The following is a 20,259-nucleotide window of genomic DNA, read 5'->3' as shown; positions in this document are numbered from 1 at the left end:
CAGCTCATGAGACCAAAACAAACACACACACACACACACATTCATACAGCAATCACTCTATCATTCACACAAGCATCCAGCACCATACACTCACTCATTACACAACAATACATGCAGTCATACACGTTTAAATTAAAAGAAATGAACATAAACGTACCTTCTGCATTGGTCTGCATGTGGGTGTTGAAATGCCCTGCTCCAGGCTGCTCTCTCCGTATGTGCAAGGAGGCGCAGGAGCTCCCCCTCGCACATACACACATGCAGTGCCCCAGCCAGCATTTCCATTAAGCTATGCAATGCTGGCAAAGCAAAACGGCCCAGCACTTGCATGGCTCAGTGAGCATGTGCGGCTGGGGAACTAAACTGAACTGTCAAAGGGAAATAGGGTCTCCCTTTGACAGTTCAGCCAGCCCAGGAACACTCCCTCAGCTGGAAAAAGCAGCTGAGGGAGTGCTCATTGTTTCACTGGGCTGGCTCCTTAGAGCTTCCATAATAGGTGAGGGGGCCACTGGGTGGGCACCCCCTTGCAAACACGGATGAGCCGCTAGGCTCGAACTGGACTATAAGGCAATAGGGCAGTGCCTGAACCAAAAATGCTAAATGCTAGTGTGGGCCAGTAAAAATGGGCCACCTTTTTGGCCAATGTGGGCCAGTTTGATGAGTTACTTCACTATGCAGTTAGTAATTTTGACCATTGTTGCTGAATAAATATTCTTTAAATATCACAATTTATTTACATTTTAACACAGAGCACCCCCTTGGGTACTATTCAAACAGTATATGACTAAAGAAATTAATATCCATTTATAACTGCAGGCCACTTTTTCATTGGTGCCTGAGACAGTTTCATGCTTCAGCCCGACCATGTGAGCGGCCCCTGCCCATTTCTTCAAATCTTAAAAAGGAAACTTTTTTTTAATTCTGGGCTCTCATGGCCCCTCAGGGATGCGGCCAGAATGAGCAAAAAGTGGGTCTGGGACATGAAAACCCCAGATGAAAAGAAAATCCCTCCAGCTGGGGAGAAGGTGGGGATGGGAAGATTTTTGGGATGGGGTCTTCGAGGAGGGTAAAACCTCCCAAAATTGCCATTTTCTCCCCCGTTGAAGGGCGCAACAAATCAGCCTAAAAAAGCTCCTTTTTGGGATGGAGCCTTCAATGGGTGGGTTTTTGACAAGAACCCTCCGTCTTCTACAATACCAACCCTGGCATCTCCATTTTGGCGCAGTGAAATAAAACGGTTTACCCAGTATCACACATTGTACAGGGATTGAAATACGGATTTGATGAACAGGAGCTAAAAGCGGCTCCTGGGAATTGGCAGTATACGGTAAGTAGGAGCTCCCTATGGAAAACCAGGATCTAGATCCTAGAGTGTAGCAAATCTAATTTCCACAAGAGATACAAACTAACTTTTTTGTCATGTTAACCATTATTCTATAAATGTCTTCTAAATGTATCCCAGTGCTTGTTTAAACCCATGCCCAAGCAAAAATAGTTAATGTTTGATAGGTGTGTTTATATGGAATCAGCGGTCCTGGGAGCCAAAGAAAGCACCTGGTTGGTTGGGCGAACAAGGGATAAACGGCTCCCACCTAATTAAAACCCTGCTCTAGTTAAGAGAGGACGCTATGATTGCGCTAGACAACCATCTTCTCAGCTCCATAATGTGTGGTTTTAAAGAGCTTAATTAATACTCTGTTTTACAGGGAGGACTTGAAAATTACAGAAATCGCATTAAAACCGTCCCACGGTGTGACAAGGGCACCTGTCTGAAATGATTGTTAGACAGAGGCATGCACAGAGGTGTTGCTCGGGGGGCTAAAGGGGCTATAATCTCCTGGTCTTTTGGTTGTAGCCCCAGATAGAAGCTCAGGGGCTACAACCAAACGGCTAGCTAACCCCGAGTCCTGACAGTCTCAACATTAGCGTAGCCCCAGATCTTTTCCAGACCTAGCAACACCCCTGAGCATGCAGTTTCTTATGAGTGCATTATATGAGGAAAAAGTGAAGTTCCACCAAAATAATACCCTATAGGGAATGATGGCTCCTATGAACGACATTCAGTTGAACACGTGTGTGTCTGGCGTTCCTAGAGACCTTCCAATCATATATCAGGGCCTTATCCCAATCCTCTTCGACTATTTCCAAACCCACATCCTTCTGCCAGACACTTTTTAGCACGTGTCCTCCACCCCATTCGTATCAGCTAACAGCCTTCCATATATCCTCAACATCAGTTTCCTGTTCGGATAACAGCGAGAGTGTCTCACCCATCTCTGGTTCCACAGGCAAACCGGACCATGATCTCCTAACAGATCTCTTCAGCCTCATAAATCTCAGGAATTGTCCTGAATGTAGACCATAATCTTCAACCACCTCCGGGAACACCACTAACAGTACATCTCTGAATACATCCCCCAAGGTGGCCAGCGCCGTAATTTCCCAACCCCTCATGTGTCGGACATCCCCAGTATCTCTGCAAAGGGTAGACGCCAAAGGAATGTTCGGTTAGTACGGGTTTCGTGTCGCCAGCAATTTCATTGTGCAGCGCCATAATTTGCTACCCAACACCAGAAGGTAAGGACGGTGACACCCATCCTCTATACACAAAGTTTCCTTTAACATAACTGGATGTATAGCAGCCTGCGTTTAATCAGTGTCCGATGTGGCCTCATCAGACAAGCCACCAAGAGATACTGAGCATGTGCCGGCAAATAATACATTTCAAACGGCAGTAGTTGAATTCCACCCATTTCATACCTCAGACAGAGCGTCTCCAATGCAATTCTTTTCTCCCAGATCCCCATAGAAACCCCCTTACCAAGGAATTCAGCGACTTAAAAAAGGATGTAGGGATACAAAACAGGACATTCGCGCAGTGATATAAGAGTGGAGGGAGGTAATACAACCATCTTGTCAAGCGCTGCATGTCTCATCAAGGACAGGGGTAGTTGCTTCCGGAAGCCTATAGATTTCACTACCACATCCATCTCTTTTACCGTATTAGTCATGTGAATCCTTAATAGCATGACAAACATTTATCCCTAAATATTTAAAGGAATCAACAGCCCACCATATACCCATCTCTGGTAAATCCTCGCAACCCTTTGTAGCCAATTTCATCAACGAAAAAATACAGGACTTATCACGATTTATAGTTATACCTGATAGTTTAGGAAAATGATCGAAAGCCACCATTCAATATGCAAATTATGCTCAGGACTTTGTATATATAATATATCATCTGCGTCCATTGAAATCCAATGTCTCGTCCTATCCACCAATATTTCGGCCTCCTCAAACTCTGATCGTGAAAAAACCGCTAGAGATTCCAATGCCAAAATAAACAGCACCAGAGATAGGTGGCACCCTGCCTAGTGCCTTTCTTCAATACCCACGAATCCGATTGAAATCTGCTGGTTTCAACCCTAGTCCTCGGCACAGTATATATCAGACACACCCAGCACCATAAAGCTCTCACCAAATCCAAATCTACATAGTACTGTATACATCAAGTCCCAATAAACCTTATCAAAAGCTCTAACCGCATCTAGCGAGGCCACCGCATAGTGTGTATCATGAATCCGGGTCTCCCCCCTCAATCGACCACGCACCCTACCTCCCTTAGCTTTTTCCTAGTTTTTAAAGAAGCAATCACTGCTTTCAACTCCACCTCTGTCAAAGGGCCCCTAACATTTCAACATGTTCCTGAGAAGGTTTAGGCAACGAAATCTGTGACAAAGTAAAATCCTTCTCTTCAACATCAGACCTCTCGCGACCCGTGTATTGGGATTCGTAGGATATGCGAAAAATTACATTCATCTCAGACTAGGGAAGCCATATTTTTGCATTTGCCTAATTGTGTAACCTCGTACACTGACCCTTTGCAACTTAGCGGAAGGCACGGGCTCATTCCACACACCCTGCACTCACATATAACACAAACACTACAGCACAACACCTCTGCCATTAGTATGAAGCTACCTTTAACGACAAAAAATCGAACTGTAGCTTCTCACATAATTCTCCATCTCCTTCAACACAATCCACCCCTTGTGCAGTTCATAGTTCACCTCCACTGCGCCCATCCACACGACAGTTAGACACGGGTGACTAGTAGGGTCTTGGCCACCCTCACATAACTCTAATGGCTGAAATGCACTCACGCACAATAGCACCTCCCAACTTCTCCCAAATTTGGACTCCGGTCCCCCTGAGGGCGTTCAACCAACAACGCCTTGGGACCATAATTATGGTTTAAGGCACTATACAAATGACAAAATAAATAAGTACGTGTCAAGCCAGCAGATATGAGCGAAATGAAGAAGCATTATTATTGTTTGGGGAAAAGGCACAGATTTAACTGGAGATGTATGGGGTTTTACAGGTACAAATGTGACCTTCGTTATCACGAAACGCCATAATTGGCCTGCTGCAGCTCGCTGTATGCAAAGAAGTACACATTTAATGGTGCAGCTGTCCACAAGAAGACCTTCAAAGAATCCATGTGCAAGGGCCTGCCCACTTCCCTGCTCTGCGTGTGGGTATTCCTTCCCATTACTTGGCATGCAGCAAACCAAAAGGACATCAATCAGACACCAACCTCCCCAACCTGGCGAGACCGTTCCCAAAGGTTCTGCATGGGCCAGCATAGGGGCTGGGTTTGCTTTCGGCAACCAGCGGTTTGAAAATCCAGTCAAGCTGAAGCCGGCCGCTTGGCCCGGGCCACGCCCGGCTTGTCCATCTATATCTTACCTACGTAAGCCTAGATAAAATGAGCATGATCACAACGGGCCTCATCACGCGTAAGGTGGTAATGTTAAGCGCTTATGCCTGCAAAATATCACCCAATAATGAGAGGGGATTGCATGTGAAATGTCCTGCGTAGAAAGTACTCAATGTGGTAACAAACGCATGATGTTAGATGCAGTATTTTGTATGTGCGACATACTGTAAAAAGCCATGCAATGCCAACTCACAATTAGATGGCATTTCCAATGCCATCACCAAACACCTAAAGAGGGGCTAAGAAGAGCAATGGGAAACGCCTTATATGTGCTGTGGTTGTGGCATCACCCACCTCTGTGTGTAGCATGTGCCTGTGCTGCCAATTCAGGAGCCCCCCGCCATTTTGATTATTTTTGGAACGGGGCAGTATTAAGTTCTGTTATGTTACTGAGTTGTATAACATGCACTGTTGCCATTTGCATCATGGTCTCCTGGGACTAAAGTGCTGGACTAAGCATTTCAAGACCGCAGCATATGCAAATGGATTCCTGAAGTTGATAACATGATGATACATGAGCAAACCATTGGCAAAGGGGGCAGGGTAAATCACACCTGTGCACCGCTGGTCTTCCAATGGGCTCCCGCGAGCAAGCGCTAAGTTTTATTCACCATCCATTTAATTACAATCAGCATGCCCTGGTTAGGGTTTGGTTAGGTGTTTGCATGGCAGACTGTACAGCCACGATGCTACCAGCTTCAATGTGGCATAAAAACAGGGGCAAGCGCCTCGTGTGCAGGAGCGTTACATAGTGAACTTGGAAAGGCTTCATGTTGGCTTCATCATGATATCATGCAGCCCTGATCCATCATGCACCATCACATGCAGGACCTGCTCCATCATGCACCATCGCATGCAGGACCTGCTCCATCACGCACCATCGCATGCAGGACCTGCTCCATCACGGACCGTCGCATGCAGGACCTGCTCCATCACGGACCGTCGCATGCAGGACCTGCTCCATCACGCACCATGGCATGCAGGACCTGCTCCATCATGCACCATCACATGCAGGACCTGCTCCATCACGGACCGTCGCATGCAGGACCTGCTTCATCATGGACCATCGCATGCAGGACCTACTCCATCACGCACCATGGCATGCAGGACCTGCTCCATCATGCACCATGGCATGCAGGACCTGCTCCATCACGCACCATGGCATGCAGGACCTGCTCCATCATGCACCATGGCATGCAGGACCTGCTCCATCACGCACCGTCGCATGCAGGACCTGCTCCATCATGCACCGTCGCATGCAGGACCTGCTCCATCACGCACCGTCGCATGCAGGACCTGCTCCATCATGCACCATCGCATGCAGCCCTGCTCCATCATGCACCATTGCATGCAGGACCTGCTCCATCATGCACCATCACATGCAGGACCTGCTCCATCACGCACCATCGCATGCAGGACCTGCTCCATCATGGACCCTCGCATGCAGGACCTGCTCCATCACGGACCGTCGCATGCAGGACCTGCTCCATCACGGACCGTCGCATGCAGGACCTGCTCCATCACGGGCCGACGCATGCAGGACCTGCGCCATCACGCACCGTCGCATGCAGGACCTGCTCCATCAAAGGCCACCGCCTAGTGTCCTGTGCAAGCAGCGCCCAACAATTCCGCCCCAAGCAAGAACCTCATTTTGGCTTAAGGGTGTCTGGGTGTCACTTCCTAGAAATGTATACGGCCACGCTGAGCTGCCTCGCGGGCTGTAAACTGAATACATGCAGGTGCTGGAAAGTCTCAGCAAACGCTTGACCAGCATGCTCCATAAAGTTATTTTAGTTTTTACTAGAGGACGCCTGATGGCTCCCCCTTACGAGGGCCGAGCCAGCTAAAAAGGCCTGTGACAGAAATCGCATATAGAGGAAAGATGGCAGAGACTTCATCCTAATAGAGAGGGAGAGAGGGGGGTGGGGCAGGGTTAGGATAGCACAGGAGTCCCCCATGTCCTGCCAAGTGACATTCGGGCAGGGGCATTCTCCCCGCGTGGCCTTCGTGTCTGGAGATGGAATGCATCCTAAACCCCCCATGCAGCGTTCATCCTTTTATTGGCCCTGCGATCCCCAGGAGCACCGCGCTCAAAATGGCTGAAAGGCACTTTTCTTCAAACAACAACACTGTTTTGGCCGATCTGATTAGCCATAACATTCCTGCTGCTCACATTAACTGGAAGGCTAGACATTTCGGCCGATACGCTGCCAGGGCATCGCAGCAGGCAAAGAGAGAAACGTTAGCATTGAGCATTGTTTTCTGGTGAATGGTGCAGGTGCCACACTTTTCAGGATGTTTCCCTCATAGTCAGTGCAAAAAGAAGACCAAGGCTTATGTGCCATCGAAGCAATCTAAAGTACAGACTCTACATCTAAATACCAAACCTAACAAGCAGTGCCTACTCACCAGCACAGACAATACTTTCGCCCATAGTCAGACCAGAGGTGAGGTGGAACGTGTAGTTCTCTTTTTATAATTTAAAGTATGGGCCTACAAGTCCCAGCATGCAAAGTGAAAAGATATGCATACATATCAACATTCCCTATTCCATTTGCGTGAGGTTATTGTGGCCCACTCCTGTATTTGCATCCAGCGTGGGAATGTATGGGCACAGCCAGCATGAAAAGATGTGTTATAGTGACATATATGGTGGGTGGGCAAAGGCATCATGGAAATGATGCTGGGAAATGCTCCTGTGCACTGTTTGTGACTTGCATCTATTGGATTTCTTTCATGAGTAACCCAACACAACCAATTGCAAACTGCCTGCCTTGCGTTTTACCTAACGTGTTAAAGAAAGTGTGCTACCAGGGCCATCTTGGTTGGTTCAAGCTCCATAACAAGGCTTGGTCGCTCATGCATTTACGTCCTGCCAATTCAAAAAAATCACCACCCGTACCAGTGGCTAGGCACTGCCCACTTTTTCTGCACTAGGTGAAAAATGTAGGGCCTGATTCACAGAAGCATCTTATAATGGCGCAATCCCATTGGAGAACGCTCTGTGAATAAGGACCTTAAACGTTCATTAAAAAACATACTTGCATCTTTCACCTAGTGCAGTGGACAGACCAGGCTGGCCCAGAGTGTGGGACGGCAAGTGCTTTGAGTGGGCTGGGGCCAGCCTGGGCCGAGCCCCGGCAGTCTCCAAAAGGTGGGGCTGAGCCAGGGCCCCAGAGTCCCACCACACCGCGGTGGGACACATCCCGCCACAAGCACAGCCGCGACGGGAGACATGCTCGCTATTTAGCAAACTGACAGAAGGGCCAGCCAGCCACTGCGTCGCTCAAGCAACGCTGTGGCTGGCTGGCACTTCTGTCAGACACTGTAACTTCCTCTTGTGACCCCTGATATGAGGGGTCACAAGAGGAAGTTGCTGTCCTTTTGTTCCCCCTCCACTGGTCACCAACGCATCTTTAATCCTTGGCGAATCTGTGCCATATTTCTAAGTTTATTAAAGATGGCTTGAAAATTACATAAATCAAGTAATCTTTCATAAAGCTTTGCGGATGGACAAAGACGCCTCAAGCTTTGTGCGTCGTCAAAGCTTTATAAAACATGGCTTGAATTGTGTACTTCTCAAGCCATCTTTTATAAACGTAGAAATAATTCTGTGGTTAAAAAAGATGTGCATACCTTACTATTGTTTGTGTATTTTTCAAGCCATCTTGAAGTACACAAAACATAGTAAGGCATGCAAACAAATATAAGCATTTATATATTTATGTGTGTACCTTATTATATGGTTTGTGTACTTTGCAAGTCATCTTTTATAAACAGATATTTGTAAAAGATGGTTTGCAAAGTACACACACCATAGTAAGGTATGCATACAAATATATAAATGCTTACATAGATTTATATATTTGTTGGTGTGCCTTACTATGGTTTGTGTACTTTTCAGGCCACGCTCATCATGCAAGCCACGCCCCCAAATGAGCCCCCACCCCGTCAATTTCTTAGCCCAGTAAAAGCCCTGGGGACGGCCCTTGCTTTGCTGAGGAGCCTGGGGTATATGGCCCTCAGTATGCCTCGCAGAGGAACCCCACTCAAACGTTGTGCTACGCCACTGTGCGCAAAGTATTGTTTTCACTGCATTCGGACTGTATCAAATGCAGCACGCGCAACACCTCTGTCATGACTTCACCACCTAGCGGCGGTAACAAGGTAATGCTCAGTGCGCCTCATGATCCCACATGCGGTCTGCCTGAGGGAAACACTGCAAAAGGCCTAATAATGTAGGAAGATAAAAAAAAAATCTGAATTCATCACTTGGTTTCAACATCGATGAAGAGACAGCCGTCTCACCGGGATACGTAGCAGCCAGAGAGGTCGGATTGTGTGAGGTGGCGACGCACAGGGTCAGAGCAGAGGATGCGTCTGGAAATTATTTCACAGAAAAAGCACTCGACTATTGTGCAATGGGGTGAGCGGAGGGTAGTTCAGCGAGGATGCGAGTGTCAGGAGAGCGTGTACTCCCACATGAAGTAATGGGCGGGCGGGGAGGGGAGGCACACAGAACCAACGGCTTTTTCCGCATACTTCTCCTCGGGGACTTTCAAGGCTCGCTTTCAGCCCCCGGGCCACCTCGGGCGGGGCCGCCTTCCACCTCTGTCTAGTGCAGTGCCAAGAGAGGCTCCCCTCCTCAGCGCCAGACTTTGAAAGCGGTCCAGGTATAAACAAACACGGGAGGCGCATTTTACCTAATTGCTTTCAGGCTCCGTTCGATGGCTTCAGGGGGGATAAAGTGGCTTCCAACACAATGGATTTTGTGAGGCAGGCAGAAGCTGACTTCCAGCCAGTTGTTGATGTGCAGGCGCACCACCCCAGTCGTACAAAGGCTGAAAGATAAAAACGGGAACAGGGAAAACAAACAGTCAATTATTGGAGATAAAGGTGGCACCCGTGGCAAGCTAGCGCATGGCGGGCAAAAAGAGCAAATGCAGTTCATTATGAACGTAGGGCACGTAGCCATGCGTTTTTGTCATCATGAGAAAAACTCCTTAACTATACAAACTAAACTAGGACTACCCAGTCCACTATGCTTTTTTTCTTAAATTCAATCGTTTCCATTTTTGGCAAAGCTTCACAGATGCTCCAGAACAGCAAACATTTATTTGGAGTGCACCTGCCATCTTGTGGCAGAGCAGGAAACTGCATCTCAACAGTTAAAGCTGAATATTAATTCTTCTGAAGCGTGCACATCTAACAAGAAAGGCCATTGAGACTCTAGCCAGTTGGAATAAAACAAGAGACAGGCATTCATGCACATCTGCAACAAGGCAATGCAAACAGTAGCAAACAATAATTCTCCCAAGCATGTGAGACCACAGAGGGAGGGAATTCTTTCAACTGCAAGATTCCTTAGGAGGCATGAGGTCTGGCGATCAGAAGTCACTTACACTGGAATTCTAGCATAAACCTCAGCAGAGGCACAAATCGATCGAAACGTCGGTGCAGCCAGTCAGATGCTACCAACATTGTGTGTGGGGGGTGTGGGGAGGGGCACATTTACTTGTATGGTGCCCCATTTCCGTTGTCCCAAAGGATTTTTTTTAAAAAACGTGTGTCAAATTAGCATCCATTGGTGCCAGTTAATGCACATTGGGCCCTTGATATTGCCCAAAAACATGAAAGGTTTTAAAATAAAACATACACATTGTAATGGTATCTGCCAGCACGGTATTGCTGTGGTGATGTGGTGAATGGCTGGATTTGTCTGTTGGCAGGTGACGATGCATATCAAGCTGCATTGTACATAATCCCCTGTAAACGGATAGTTGCGGTGTCTTTGAGGTGTCCGCGAGCAGCCAGAAGGGCAGTGACAGGAAACTGAGTAGGCGTTGTGGGCCCTGGTGTTGTGCAATGGCACAGGGTCGCTCGACATAGCCTCCCCTAGCCCAACAACTCATTTCAAGACACAACTTCAACACCAACACAACATAGACTATACAATGCACCACCACATGAAGACAAATACATATCCGTAAACACCAAATTAACCCACCACCGATGCAACACACAATACCACACTCCTTAAACACCCTTCTGAGACACCACAACCACACAAAAAAGGAGGTTAGAAACCTGGCAAGCACTTTAACCACTGCTCTAGACAAGTCGCACAATATATACATTTACACACTGCAAACAGCGTTATCTTTTCAACTCCGAACACATCAACATTGAAACACAGCATCCTTTCCCTGACCTGTTAGTGCCCCAGCCTAGCGCTTACAGAAGCTCCAAGAAACTGTAAATAAAAAGGGAGGTGTGCTATGCAAGACTCAATGTCAATGGCATAGCATAACTAGCGATAGCAAAGAGTGTCACTCATTCTTATTCGGGGTAAGGGTCCAGGCAACTTTGGTAACCGGTAGCAACCGGGCAAACACCTAAATTATAGCTATAAAAGCCCAAACTATTGACCTTGTCAGTGCTTGTTGCTATATTGGCTGTGTGGAGTTCACTGCCATGGTTGAGATGTAAGACACAGTAACTGTTTCCATGAACTATATCCAAACTTTTACAGCACCTAATGTCATTTACTCGCAGGGTAAACCAAGAAATCTGCCTTTCCTTTTAGAAGCTTGCCTGAAATCTAGTCCTAATCCTGCACGCGTTGCGGAAAGATGCAATAAACACAACACACAGCTACTCAAGAGATAACTGGAATAAACAAATAGAATGAAACACTATGTACTCACCATAACCTATTCATTCATTATTATTAATTAAATGCTCTACCCAGCGTGCATAGACATGGCTGCCGCCTTTGATAGAGTGGACAGACAAATTCTGTGGAATAAATTGGAGCAGAAAGGATGCCCGAAAGACCTAGCAGCCGCAATCAAAGCTCTGCATACCGACACCTCTATACAAGTACGGCTAAATCAAAAGGGTAATCTAACCAAGGCAATTCCAACAAAAAGAGGCCTAAAGCAAGGGTGCCCCATGGCAGCTATCCTTTATAACTTCTACATCTTGGAAATAAAGGATTGGCTCGTCATACCGAGAGGATGCTCTCCAAAAATAGGCCCCACAGCAATAGGCCACTTATTGTACGCAGACGATTTGATCATCTTGGACAAGACCCCAATTGGTTTGCAGAAAAAACTCGAAGCCCTGGAAAACTATGTCAAAGAAAATAAACAAGAAATAAATCCTGACAAATCAGAAATCTTAATAATCAAAACATCGAGAGCAAGTGAGAAAAAGTCTTTCAAATGGTGTGTCGGCAATAAACCTATTCCGATAACATCAAGTGCAAAATATTTGGGAGCTATAATAAGTGCCGATCGGAATGACAAACCGTGGATAGAACACTTACAACTCAAAATGAGTCAATTAACGGCACAAGCACTCATCTTGCAACGAAGATTTGGCAAGTTCTCGATCCAACCACCAGTAGATTTCTACAATGCAAAAGTAATTCCGTCAATAGCTTATGCTGGAGACACCACTCTTAGAATATCGTCGGAAACCTGGGAAAAGGTTGAAGCCAGATTCTGGAGAAAACTACTGAGGTTACCACAATGTGTTCCAATGAATATAATTCGACACAAATTGGGTCTCTATTCCATGCAGGCTTCAATCATATGGAACGCTCTGTTATCATACAGAAAGACACTCATAAAAGACTCCCCACCACAATATGAAATTCTAAAGGAAGAAAATGAAAAAGCCCCATTCTGGCCTCTGACTATTTGGAAAGAAAAGTGCAAGGAGCTTCTACAGAATTTGCATAAATAAGAAGACACCTTATGCAACAATCCCAAGAAGGTGAAGACTACGCTACTGTGCGCTGACTGGGCCAAAACGGAAAGCGCCCGTGCCATCTCTAAATTTCACACCCTCTCGAAAAGTCTTAGCTTAGCACCAAAAATCCTACTGGGCTAACTGAAAAAGAACACGAATCCTACTCATCGAGATCTAATGTTACGATTCAGATTGAATATTTTAAGAACAAAAATAAATCTGAAAAAATATGGCATAGTATCTGACATCATGTGCCGGCTCTGTGAGCAGGAAGAAGAATCCTTACAACATCTAGCAGTGTACTGTCCTGAGCTAAGATCAGCAAGAGACCTACTTTTACATCCAGCATTAACTCCAACATGCGGGTTAGATTCTGACTTGTGGTGGGCAACCCTGTATGACAATCCAAAGCAGAAAACCACGAGAGCATTTGGTATATTTCTACAAACAATGCTGACTAAACTGGAAAACAAACAAGTGCCTCAACGAAAAACAGAAAAGTACGTCACGATGGTGGAATAAGCATAATTTCCAGATTATGTCAAAGTTCAGACCAAACCGAAGAGGAAAAGATCAAATAAATAAAAATTTGAATCCCTTGGAATGAACCAATACAGAAACAAAAGGATAACCCCTAAAGTTGGTTTGGCCTTGTAACTGAAACATAAAAATGATCGTTTATTTTTTTTTAAAAGCAAAAGTCTGTATGTATTTATGCTATATGCTTAATAAAAAAATTATAAAATAGAAAATAAATTAATTGAAATATGCAACAATTGGGATAAAACAGATTGCTGTCCAATGGGTGATTACATATAGTAATCTGCATTACTCTTAGCCCTCCCGACTCCACATAGAACTGACTAAATAAGGGTTCCTGCCAAAATTATTAATTTACAGTAACGAGGAGCGGGTGTAGGGCCAAGCAGGGGGAATACATATGGTAATCTGCATTACTCATAGATTTACCGAATGGTCACAGTACTTTCTAAATGAGGCTTCTGAGCCGCATTTAGGAAGTACCGTGACCAGTAAAGGAGGGGGTGGTAACAGGATGATTTATGATTTTTTATAAATAGGGGATGGGTTCATTAGTGGGGCATGGTTCAAAGGCAGGACCGCGCCTGGGTGGAGCACACATGCGTCCACAGAGGAAAGCTACCCTTTCCATTGCAGGGTCAAATGGATGAACTGATTTGCATGCAGGAGATGGTCTCAGTAATTGCCCAGTGGAGTCTGCACATCTTGAAGTGAAGAGGTGTTGCATGGAGGTACATGCGCCTGATTGGAGCAGACACTGCCCCACTGAAACAGGATTATAGGTCCGTGGATGAACACATCAGCTGCTCCAGGTCAGTTTCCTTTCTGGGCACCTTCAGACTGGTATGGTTTGTTTTCCAAGGGGTGTTTGACAATGGTATGGTTTGGTCAACTGAGATCAACACGTCTGATTTATGCAGAGATGCTTCACCCCTGCTTACAGGTTTGGGGAAAGGTTTACTTCATAATTTCTTCGATGAAAGTGCCCCTCCTTCACCATAAGAAGGTAATGAACAAACCACAATAGACAGTAATGATGCAGCTGAAAATATGGGGGCCGAGATTCCCAGGAGGTAACTAGAAGTAAACAAAACTTGGACACAATGACACCCCATGGTTTGCTGGCCCATCTATGAAACCAGACATGTTATAAAATGCACACTTCACAGGGACAAAACATTTGTTTGTTTAGCGCAAAAAAAGCTCATCGGTGAGGGGCAAAGACGATAGGGGTATGCCTTTTTGTGTCTTGTAAGTGCTTTACAAACTAACATTGTGTACTCTATTGTTTGCTGGTGTGAAAAACATCTGCACACTACCTTCAGCTTAAGGAGTATGTGACTTGATCAGCCATTACCATACACGACTCTTGAGGATTATGTGATTATATTAGAGCATACATTTTATCTGAAACCAGAGTCCCTCTATTTTAAGTTCACGTATTAAGGTCACAGGTATACTACAAGACTTCAAATTGTGTCCTGCAGCCTTTGAAATGCAAAGGCTACCTGTTAGCTGCTCTGCCAAGTAACAGATATCCAATGATCAATAATGGGGAGTGTTAGGCAGAATCCTGTGCAGTTCCCTTAGGGAGCACTACAGAAGATTAGGACTACAGGTGAGAGCAATAAATCCCCTTTGGTATCAGACTGTACCACAAAGATTTAGTTGGTAGCTGTGGACTTATCTCAAGAGGGGGATGAGCAGTATTCAGGGTTTAGTTAAATTAGGTCAAAGAAAGTATACTCAACTCCCTAGTTAAATTGTAGACAAGTTTGAGCAACAGTGAAAACTGAGCAAAATGGCACAGTGCAAACCAAACACAAATGGCACTCTAGCAATTTCTCACAAGGGAGGGAAAGCTCAAGTTATACAGAAATATCTTCTTACACACCCTAGCAACACTTCCCGTAAATGTGTGAACCAGTTTAAGCAAGGCAGTGCATCATTATAGAAAATACTCAAATGAAAACTGAGAAAAATGGCATTTCACAAGGTTTAAAAGTGGGGAGGAAAGGGTAGTTATAAGAAGTAGGTGCACCAACACAGTTCTAGTTGAGAAGCAATCTAGAGAAGGAAGTTCTAACAAATTTAGCCAGAGTCAGTAGGCCTGTGCCAGAGTCAGTGGTACAGGGCAAGGGCCCAGGAGCAACATGTTCTTGTACTGCAGTCAAGTCTTTGGTTAACAATTTTGAAAAGGTGGATGCAGAAGGTGAAAGACAATGTTAAGAGAGAGGGGCGGCCAACCCAAAAGGTAGGTAAAGGATTTAAAACACCTTTAGCTCTACCACGCAGAAAGTCACTCACAAAGTGGAGTGGTCATCTTGGCGGGAGACCCTCCAGCCTATCAGGATAGAGTGTGACATGGGTTGCTGAGGCAACCCTGTCCAGGGGTCCTCTACTCCCCCTCCCACACAATGGACCCACCCCAGACTCGGTGGCGGCGAAAGGAGGTCTTCTTGGCAGAAGCCTGCCAAAAGGACGAACAAAAGATCCCCACCCAGGGTTAGGAGTTTAGAGGAAGACACAAGAAAGAAGTTAGTTATATTAAAGTTCTGGCAAATAAAACATACAGGAGTAAAGTTAATATTAAAATACACCGGCGGTATGTTAGAGGCTGTCTGAAAAGGTGGTAGCCTCGAACAATGGGAAAATCCCATAGGAAAATATTTGCAGTCGAATATTTAAGGTAGTAACCACTGCCACCAGCCAGAAACCTTTGAGAGAGGGACTGTACGGTACCCTCTCGAAAATGAACATAGGGGAAAAACTATTAACCCTTTCCAGTACCTCCATTATAAGATGGTTTGTACTGGTTTAGTTCATAAAAATTGACTAGCAAAGTCAGTTGGGACTTTACATGCCCTGGGAGACAGTAGTCACTCACAGGGTATGGAGTCTATGTTTGGGGGTCGCTACGACACACCTGTGTTACTGCACGGAGGGTGCTGTGTAACACATGTGAATAAAGATGGTTCCTATGGAGGTGAGAAAAACCCCATAGTCATTAAACACAAAAATAGCCTAGAACACACATAGCAAAAATGCCTAAGAGTGGGAAAAAGAGTCTCACTCTTAGCAGGAGAAAAAAACAAACCCTTCAAATCCAGCAAAGCTGCTGGGGGACTCTATAGGTAAGGGAAATTAGCTCCCAGACTAAGGGACAGGAGGATCTAATCCACTCCTGGATGAGTCTCTTACCTTTAGTCGGTTATAAACATCCTAAAGAGACCATCAGCATTTTGGCAGTGACATCCTGACCTGTCCTGAATGGTAAAATCAAACCCTTGGAGGCAGACTGACCATTTTAGCAGTTTTGGGTTTTCCCCTTTCATTTGCATCAACCATCTCAAGGGTTGGTGGTTTGTTTGAATGATGAAAGTAGATCCATACAAGTATGGTCTAAACTTCTTCAAAGCCCACACAATGGCAAAACATTCTCTCTCAATAGTTGCCCACCTTCTTTCAGGTTCCTTCAGTTTCCTACTGATGAAGCAAATGGGGTGCTCCCTACCTTTCTCATCCAGTTGACCGAGTACTGCACCTATACCTACATTGGAAGCCTGTTTGTAGAATGAAGGGTTGGTGGTAGTCAGGAGCTCTGAGAACTGGAGCTTGAGAAAGGGATTTCTTCAGGCTTTCAAAGGCCTGATTGCACTCGTCATTCCATTTGATCTTTTTAGGGAACTTAGGAGAAGAGATTACATTCAGTGGAGAAGCTATGGACCCATAGTCCTCAATGAAATTCCTGTAATACCCAGTGAGGCCTAGGAAGGTTCTCATCTGGGTTTGAGTAGAATGGGTTGCCCAATTTTGCACAGCTTCAATCTTGCCGAGCAAAGGCCTTATTTCACCACCTCCTACCTCATGCCCAAGGTAGACCACTTTACTCTGACCAGTTTGGCATTTACTTGCCTTTATAGTCAGATGGGCCTGCTCAAGAGCCTGCAAACATATCCTAGGTGGTCAACATGTACTTTCCAAGTAGGGCTGAACACAGTCAGGTAAAGTATACACACCTCCCTTGATAACTATCAGACAAGTCAGAGTTAAAACACCACGATTTGTTAAAACAGATGTGAGCGCGTAACCTGATGGCACCTAAAGGGAGAGAAAAAAGGCAGAGCATAGAAATAAAATAGGTCCCAACACTTTTAGGAGTTCCCAGCAAGGGGAAAAAGGTAGTATACACTGTAGAGCCAAAGTTCATAGGCCAGGCCCACTTTAAATGGGGCAAAGCGAAATGTGCCCAGGATCACATGGTTTAAAATGCACTAAAAGCCTTTGCAGAATGTTCAAAAGAGGTTGGGGTGTTTCAAGAAGGTAAAGTTAGAAGGTCTGGGGCCAACCCAGTTGGAAAGCCAAGGATTTAAGGGTCACCTTGGGCAAACCGAAGAAAGGGAGGCCAGGCAGGACACAGTACCTTAAAGGAATGTTTCGCCCCCAAAAACTTTTATTGCCCAAAAAATGGGCAATAATAAAACAAATATACTCACACTTTTTTTATTTTAAGTTCCTATGTAAAATTGTGAGCAATTCAAGCTCAAAAATTGAAAAAGCAAGCACATGGGCACATCCATTTTGTGAAATGGATGCCCGCCTGTGCTGGCTTTTGCGGCACTAATGAAGGAAAAGCCAGCCAGCTGTAGTAAACAAAAGCTACCGCTGGGTGGCTTTTCCTTCACTGGTGCCGGGACTCGGAGGACGCAGACCGGAGATTACAGGCAGAAAAGCTGCAGATGAATCTCGGTAAGTGTTATTTATTTATTTTTTAAAATAAGCACTAGCTGCGTTTTTTTTCTCTAAGTTTTCCGGGCTGGAGGAGCCTGGAAAACTTAGAAATAAAACCGCAGCTTTAAAAACGTATTTATGTTTGCAGTAGCTTTTGAAGCTACCACAAACATAAATACAACTACACAGTAGTCAGTCCCAGGGTATGGAGTCTATGTTTGGGGGTCACTATGACAACCCTGTGTTACTGCACTGAGGGTGCTGTATAACACATACACAAAAAACAGATGATGCCCAATGGAGTAAAAGACCCCATAGCCCAAAATTACACAGACAGTCAGAGACATACCCCAAATCATGCCTAAGAGTGGGAGTAAAAGAGTCTCACTCTTAGCAGGAGAAAAAAACAAACCCCAATAATCCAGCAAAGCTGCTGGGGGACTCACTAGGTTTGGGAAATTAGCCTTATAAGAGAATTCTCCCTAACACTGCCCCCCCAGACTAAGGGACAGGAGGATTGAATCCACTCCTGGATGAATCTCATACCTCTAGTCGGTTATAAACACCCTAGAGAGACCATCAGCATTTTGGTGGTGACACCTTGACCTGTGTTCGGTGGAAAAATCAAAGGTTTTCCTTTGTAAGTTATATGAACTACAAACCCTTTGAGGAACATCTTCCTTGTTAAATTTATAGGGGATCTGGTTGACCAGTCCCTCAGAAGTTGGTACAACTTCTGAACCTGTGTTAGGCTTTTTCAAGGGGTCCTTATAAAGGATTCGCTTAGATCTAGAGGGGCCTCCAAGGTTTCTCACCACCTCTCTGTTGGGAGCAGGTTGGGTCTCAGGCCTCTTGGTTGGAGGGGTTGGGGTTAGGCAATGTACCTGCTCCCCATTCCTCTTAGATCTTACCTTACCTACTTTAGGAGTTTCACTCCAAATACTAGGATTGGGGTTGAAGTCTTCAGTAGAAGGTCCAACAGTCTGAAGGTTTTTGGCCTTAGACTTTTCTTTTCTGGTTTTCCACCAGCACTGAGAATTACCAGTTCTCCTAGGCCTAGGTAGGGGTTCAGTTGGTCTATCCACCTCTTCCTCAGAAGCACGGGGAGTCATAGACTCTAAAATGGGGGGAACAATGATGGAGCCGGGTTCGGGCTCCCATTTCCCTAACATTTTAGCCTGAAATGTGCCTGGGTTAGAGGTCAACTTACTAAGACCAGGGCTTGTCGTGAGGTTCTCAGTAGAGGTTCCCACAGGCTTAGAGTGGTCACTTAAGGTGGCCTCTCTAGCCAATTTGGTTAGGTTTTGTGGCTTCATACGGGGAGGCCTGGGGGTACTGGATACTACTCCTAGAGTTTTTAGATCATTTACCAACAGGACTCTCCCAGGCACCTCAGTCTTAACACTGACCGGGATCCTCACTGTCATGTTATTAAACTGAATGAGGGCTTGTAGAATAGGAACCATCTGGACAGGGCCTCCAGAATTTCTAGTGGGACCTTTGGGTGCCTTAGCCACATCCTCAGGTTTGAAAAAGCTTTCATCCACTACTGTTCAGCTAGCCCCAGAGTCTCTCCCGGCAGGAGTATCTGTAACGCTCACCTGGTTCCCACGGAGGCGCAGGTCTGGCTTCGAGTGCTGATGCTTCTTCAATGGTGAAGCGCAGGACTCTGAAGATGGACAGGAAGGGCCCTCTACTCTGGCTTCTCCGGCTCGTAGGAATATACCCCTGTGTGTGAAAAGGGAGTATTACCTACTGACTGAGTTATGCTCAAGCCTCCCACTCTCTTCCAACCCTCCACAATACCCTTCCACGATTCCCCGTGAAGTCTCACCTTAGGGTCTGAAAGGACAAGCTCTCCATCCTGCTTCTGACGCAGGGGCGCGTTGAACCCAGTTACTTCACTGGGTTGAGGGTGGATGGGAGTTCAGGTAAGCTTGATTATACTGGTAAGGCGCTGTAAAAGTTCTATTGCAAGTTCAAAGGTTCAAGCTTTAAATAATAATGTTCATTGTCTTTTTTCAGGTGATGAATGAAGATTCCTTTGGAGACTTCTTGCAACAAAGCGCTAATGTTGATGTCTTTTCCCCATAGGGGCCGGGGTTCGGAATGCCGGAGATATGGCGCCGACCCGAAGTGAAACGTGCAGTTCCAGTAAAGATCTGGTAAGTCCTAGATGAGCGCTCAGGTAATGTTTTTGAATTCGCTCATCTAATGTCTTTGTCTTTTTTCCCCATACGGGCCGGGGTCCGGAAAATGCTTGGAAGCAGCAAGACCCGAAATGAAATGGGAATGACCCAACAGGTAAGTCTTAGAAGGAAACTGAGCTTTTCCTATTCCCTTCCTTCTCTCACCTCTTATTCTTGTCTTTTTCTCTAGGCTCTGGGAAGTGGCTGTGTATCCGGATGATCGCTGCTGAAGATGGAGGAACCCAGGAAAGGTGA

At 45.7% G+C, this 20,259-nt stretch overlaps 1 protein-coding gene across 4 annotated transcripts in view; it reads right to left on the bottom strand.

The window, feature by feature from the left end:
* NPRL3 (NPR3 like, GATOR1 complex subunit) overlaps nucleotides 1-20,259 on the bottom strand; it is a 649,409-nt gene that overhangs the window by 265,272 nt on the left and 363,878 nt on the right. For all 4 annotated transcript variants that reach the window (XM_069647897.1, XM_069647894.1, XM_069647896.1 and 1 more), the window contains one exon: nucleotides 9,490-9,627. In XM_069647897.1, the coding sequence (XP_069503998.1) occupies nucleotides 9,490-9,627 (138 nt within the window). The remainder of the gene's footprint in view (nucleotides 1-9,489; nucleotides 9,628-20,259) is intronic.

This window comes from Ambystoma mexicanum, chromosome 2q, assembly GCF_040938575.1.
Source record: "Ambystoma mexicanum isolate Mex_15411 chromosome 2q, UKY_AmexF1_1, whole genome shotgun sequence".
In the NCBI taxonomy this organism is placed as follows: Eukaryota; Metazoa; Chordata; class Amphibia; order Caudata; family Ambystomatidae; genus Ambystoma; species Ambystoma mexicanum.
The sequence above is the reverse complement of the archived record's forward strand: the minus strand, read 5'-3'. Positions and strand labels throughout refer to the sequence as shown.